Source organism: Boleophthalmus pectinirostris, unplaced genomic scaffold (assembly GCF_026225935.1).
Source record: "Boleophthalmus pectinirostris isolate CB_2022bp ecotype Guang Dong unplaced genomic scaffold, ASM2622593v1 HiC_scaffold_18, whole genome shotgun sequence".
Taxonomy (NCBI): Eukaryota; Metazoa; Chordata; class Actinopteri; order Gobiiformes; family Gobiidae; genus Boleophthalmus; species Boleophthalmus pectinirostris.
Genome location: NW_026571133.1, coordinates 8018967 through 8025279, shown reverse-complemented (window position 1 = coordinate 8025279; position 6313 = coordinate 8018967). Strand labels below are relative to the sequence as shown.

General features: G+C 35.3%; 1 protein-coding gene across 1 annotated transcript in view; it reads right to left on the bottom strand.

Annotated features, from left to right (window-relative positions):
• Window positions 1-212: 212 nt before the first annotated feature.
• LOC129408951 (collagen alpha-1(VII) chain-like) overlaps window positions 213-6313 on the bottom strand; it is a 121624-nt gene continuing 115523 nt past the window's right edge. Inside the window, exons 112-114 of the mRNA XM_055153869.1 lie at window positions 4354-4398; window positions 1925-2110; window positions 213-244 (exon numbers count right to left, since the gene is read on the bottom strand). Of these exons, the coding sequence (XP_055009844.1) occupies window positions 213-244; window positions 1925-2110; window positions 4354-4398 (263 nt within the window). The remainder of the gene's footprint in view (window positions 245-1924; window positions 2111-4353; window positions 4399-6313) is intronic.

Here is a 6313-nt window from a genome sequence, read left to right as displayed (position 1 = left end):
ATGTTTGAGGTTTAAAGGACCTGTACCTGATTGTAATTTATTCTTGTAAAAGATCAGAGTGCAAATATTTTTCAACCATTTTATAACAAAAAGCTGTATTTATTCTGTATACAAAAAGTAAGGTACAAAATATACATAAATAAAACATTGTACAAAACATTTCAACATTTCAAAAAGTACAGCATGAAAATTCAAAGTTGAATCAGAAGTTGTCATCTCCACGGTTCAGAGCCTGTTGATGCATCTGGAATTAGAAATTTAAAAACTGTGACTTTTAGAGATAGTTATTGAGCAAAGAGTAGCGTAACCAGACACTTACCTATAATAAAAGTAGTATTGAAACTATTTGAGCAAGAATCACTATGAATATTGATCTTTTTCATAAGAAGTCCTACTGCGTGTGTTGAAAATGGCATTATATTGTATAAAATCTTTGTAACAGTTTAGTTTGGGGACCACAGTATGACACTTCTATGATGTATAAATTGCTAATACATAGATCACCATGTTAAATTTTTTCATTAAAAAAATATATTTTTGTTGTTATTGTTGCCAAAAACATCATATTAACATGTTTAATAAGTTTCAGCTGAATTTTTGAGTTCCTAAACTCCTCATTTCCCATTCAGTGCATCCCGCTAATGAAACTCCCGCACATCACATCAGGTTTGTGAAGTTGTAGTGTACAGTTTTCTATCTGCTTTTGTATATATATGAAAAATTGCCTTGCAGGAGCATGTGTGACGTAGGCTTGAGAATAGGAAAACAGAATCTTACACCTAACCATAAGGAGGAGGATCACTAAATTACTCAAACATGCATGGATGACACATAAATCCTCTTCAGTAGGGATGTAACAATAACTGAAATATCATGATATCGTCAGAGTTTTCACAATAATATCGTGGACCATCACAATATATCAAGTTACAAGTTTCTTTGCTTAAATAAAGAGTTATGATGCATTAATTGCTAAAAAAAAAAAAAGACAGAGGGAACTACATAGACCATGATCCTTTGCTCCATTTCAGTCCAGACTACAAGAAGAAATAACAGTTCTAAGCACTTTTAAGTCTTAGTTCTTTGGATTAAGTCTTGTCGAGGTATTTTAAGAGGAAAAAGTAGCATATTAAAAGTTTTGTTAGCCTCCACAAAATATTGCAATAAATATCGTACTGTGAGATGTATATCCTGAAAACATCATATCGAGAGATTTGGATATTGTTACATCCCTAATCATGAGCATCCCCTTCATATCGTGAGCTTTCCCAAGATATCGCAATAAATACAGTGGATATCGTTACACCCCTACTCTTCAGGCATGTTTTTGATGAGAGAACAATGTCATAAAATTGTAGAAAGCTCAGAAAAGTCACATTTGCATAATACTCCCTCTTTAAAGATCCTATATTATACAAAACGAACTCTTGTGAGCTTTAAGCCATGTTATAATGTTGTCAAAAACATACCTGGAGTTGCGTTTTGTTTCATTCATTTATTGTTAGTCTGTTTACATCTTCAAAGCTCAAAATCATCTGTTCCACCTTGTGATGTCATTTAGCGGTGGTTTTCAAGTTAACAGCTCGACCTTCACCTTGAGTTCAGTACAGATTGGCAGTTTCAGAGCTGAAATTATGCACATTTTTCTAGTGAGGGTGTATGGAGTTTAAAAACACAGTGGAGCACTTCCTGTATTACAACATGACATCACAAGGTGGAACAGTGTGTTTTCTGTTTGAGAGAAGAACTCAGTAGAACCAAATATGCAGAATTTGTGTGTTAAACATGTCTGAATAAAGCAAAACACAAATGACATTATAACATTAATCAGAAAATAGAGTAATATGGGCCCTTTATTATATTATTATTGTGATACTATTTGAAGATATTATATTGTTTTTATATTATTAAACTGACTGAGTACCTTTTTGCCTCGTCCCACACCAGCTCTGACACTCTTGCCTGGAGGAGAATCTGTTTCCGTTTCCCTCACAGCCTCCATACACAAAGGGCCTGCACTCTCCTGAGGCAGAGTGAAAGTACCACAGTAACATGTACTCTGAGCACGAGCCCTCCTTCATCGGCTCCAGGCACCGCTCCCGCCCATAAACTGAAACAGAGAAGTAGTAATAGTGACATACTGTTATTTTTAAAGCAGACCTATTATGTAGAGTCTTTAACCATGTTTTAGTAGTTTCCCCCCAGTAGTATTTAGAGTGACTCGTGCATGTCTGAGCAATCTTTAATCACTTATTTTCAAGAGGCCATTTTGTCGATCAGCCCCTGTTTTCACCGCCACCGGCACACGCCCACTGCTCTGTACTTACTTCATGCTCAAATGTTATTTTCTTAATCAGTGATACGTGTAGGATTCGGCAGCGTCATGTAGTGATTTTGATACAAATGGGGAAAAAATTATACTCTCTTGCGTGATCTGCAGCTATCCACGGGAGATGCCGATTTAGATATGTGTATGTGTTGTGATTTAGATCAGTATTGTGATTTAAAATGTCAAAAGGAACATAACAATCCACAGATCTCATAGATTATAACTATATAGAAGACACAAGCACAGCACATCAAGAATTCATTTGCATAAAGTAATAAGTGCCAAAAAAACAACACTGGAGGCTTGCTGCTTTACTCTGTTTAAGCAAAATTAAATCAAAACATTATTCTCTTCTTGACAAAACTCCACTCAACATTATTTTTGTTGAGAATATCTGTAGAACATGATCACGAAAAGAAAAAATAGCTTTCTGACATTTTCAAAACGGAAATATTCCTTTGTGCAATTGAACTCTTCATTTGTGAAAAGTATCAAAAAAGATAAGAGGAAAAAAGATGTGCCGAGATAATCTAGATCATCATTTTGTATTTTGCTCTTTTGTAAACCACAATGTTGATCTGAAACTTCATAATAATAAAACTGGTCCATTGACTTCTACAGAAACAGTGTGTCAGCGCAGCAAGCAGCAGAGCTTCGTTTACTGTACTAAAAAATGTCATACATTTTTGAACTCTATGACACATTGTCTATTATTATTATCTATTAAAGTCTATTTTTGGAAGAAACTGAAGCTCGTACAGGGTTGTGGGCGTGGATATGTGAGCATTTGAGCAATCACACCTTAAATACATGATTACGAATTCATGGTTTTCAGCACAGACATATAATACATTACATATGTCTGTGTTATTTATGAGGGGTGTAATGATATCCAAGCCTCACAATACGATATTGTCACGGTATGAACCTCACAGTACGATATTTATTGCAATATGGTGGGAAAGCTCACGATATGGTAGGGAGGCTCACAATTAGGGATGTAACAATATCCAAATTTCTTGGTACAATATTTTCACAATATACATATTAGTGATATTTTGTGGAGGCTAAAACTGTTAATATGCGACTTTTTCCTCTTAAAATGCCTCGACAAGACTTAATCTAAAGAACTAAGACTTAAAAGTGCTTAGAATTGTTATTTCTTACACTGAAATGGAGCAAAGGATCATGGTCTATGTAGTTCCCTCTGTATTTTTTAATCTATTGCTGCACCATCACTCTTAATTTAACCAAAGAGACTTGTAATTCGATGTATTGTGATGGTCCACGATATTATTGTAAGACCTTTGACGATACGATATCACGATATTTTGGTTATTGTTACATTCCTTACATTTAGTAGATGTGGTGTTTGATAGAAATGCTATTCTCCACTGAACAACTCGACTAGTCCAGGAAGACTTTGGAACACTGGAGTTGGTGTCAAATAAGGCATAATTATATATTAAAATATTAATAAAGTAATAATAATATATAAAAATATTGTAATACAAATATATCTCAGCTACATACAAGAGGTCATAAGGAGAAACAGGACAGAGGGTTATCTGTTACATAAAGGTGAGTTGTTTTACAGTTGTTTGGAGAATTTCATGTCTATAAATGTCGATGGGTTTCAAGCATAAAGATTTCTTCCAGATTTAAATTATTTCTCATGGTAACAGTCCTCCGTTTTCATAGCAATAACACAATTCAAATTGAAATATTATATCTTTTGAATGAGGAAAGTTCTTCAAAACTGGAACTCATGAATACCTGCATGAATAAATCAAAAAAGTACATGTGCGATGGGAGTATCTCTTAAAAGCTACTAAATGCCACTTCTGCATTTTAAGTCAGTACCGGAGCAGTTTGTTGTGTGTAATTACGAAAATGATTTATCCAAGATGTTGACAGATGAGACGGTCGTGTTTTGGCCACTAACTGCACGCCCCATTACGCATGTCAGCGAAGCAAGTCTGTAAATAAAAACATTACAAAAATTAAGAATATCGGACACTCACCGCCATTACTGGATCCAAACGCACGTCTCTTCATCCTTGTCAAGTCTAAAGCCAAAAACAACATCAGTTAAACATCAGCGAATGAGAAGGAAGCACTTTTTAAGAACGCCAGAGGGTTTTTTGGACCAGCGTCTGATTGACTTGGCAATGTTTTCCCCTTTTAAAAGCAGGTTAAATACTCTTGGCAAGCAACTGTTTTTATATTACCTAATCTTCAAAGTTACCAAAGTCCCTGTATGGTGCACGAGCCAGAAAATCAGTACATAAACAACAGAGACGACATTGACACGGGGCAATGTCAGACTCAATATTTCATAGTTTTTGCATTTACCTGAAGCCAGAGCAGAAGCTAATTAGCATGTAGCGTCCTATTCTTACCTCGGGGTACAATCACTAATGAGTCACGCATGCTGTAATAATGGCTTTGTTTAACTGGGCTTCAAATCACAGAAGGCACACCCAATGTAACACAATGGGGGAGAAAAATAGTTAACTTGAATAACTTTAAAAGGTCCCGTACTATGCAAAAATAGACCCTTGTGAGCTTTAAGCCATGTTATAATGTTGTTTCCTTCTCAAAAACAGACCTGGAGTTGTGTTTTGTTTCATTCACACATGTGTGGCTGCACCAAAACTGTGGAATGAGTTGCCTTTGGACATTAGACAGGCCTGTATGTTTTCACTATTCAGGGATTAGAGACATGTTTTTGTTTTAGTATTTTTATTTGTGCTCAAATGGACAGGGCAAACTCTCAGAGATGACAAGTGTACACATTTCTTCTTAGAATACTTCAGATGTATTTTAATAAAGCCATTACAATGCATCCATGCTCTTTACATGGCCTTGGTGGAGCTGTGCAATTAACAGAATTATAATCAAATCGAGATCTAATGGTTATCGAGGGGGAAGGGTTGCCGAAATTTGTACTCAGTGAAGATTACCATTACTTCAAACTAATATTACTCATGTAGAAGTACATTAAGAGTAAAAAGGTATTTGGGGAGGTGTCCAGGAGCCTCCTTTCAATGTGAAGGAGCAGTGGCTCTACTCCGAGCTCCTCCTGTGTGATTGAGCTCCTCACCCTATCTTTGAGGGAGCACCCAGCCACTCTGCAGAGGAAACTCATTTCAAATGCTTGTATCTGTCATCTTATCCTTTTGCTCATTACCCAAAGTTCATGATCATAGGTGAAGGTAGGACCAGAGAGCTAAACCAGGACTCAACCTGAACCATAGGTCACATTAGACAGGCCTCTTCTGTACCTGTTTTGAAATCTCTTCTTAAAACGCTCTTGTTCACTTTGGCCTTTGACACAGTTTGAGTTGTTGACATTTTATTAGATTTTATTTTTTTTTATTAGATTCTGTTTTTATTCATATGTAGTTTCATTATTTTAATTGTTTTTATTTTATTATGTTCTGTAGCACTTTGATCAACCTGTGTTGTTTTTAAAGTGTGTTATAAATAAAGTAGCAGTTGCAATTTTCCACCACCTTCTTGTCTTCATGGAGATGTTATTACTTTGCCTGTATTAAACTCACTTAAAGTCACCAATCTTAATGGACAGGTGACTAAGGCTGGGTATCATTAAGAAGTTGCCGATACGATTTCGAAACAGTGAGCTTTCGATTCGATACAATATATTTCAAATCAATTTGATACGGTTCAGTTAAAAAAAGGCTAAATTGTGGCTGTGATACTAAAAGTCTTTGTTAAACCACTTCTTGTGCAAAGTTAATATGAAACACAAACACTTTAATCATCAAAACAGTGAAAATGTCAAATGCGCCGCATAAATGAGTTTCCTTCCACTAAACTGTAGCTCTGTAACAAAATAATTTAGTAAAATATACTATAAAAATACTCTTGCCAATATATATTGATACAGCAGCCCACAATATTGATACTGTATCAGCACATTAAAACGCTACGATATATGGATATTTAGATATTTTTTGC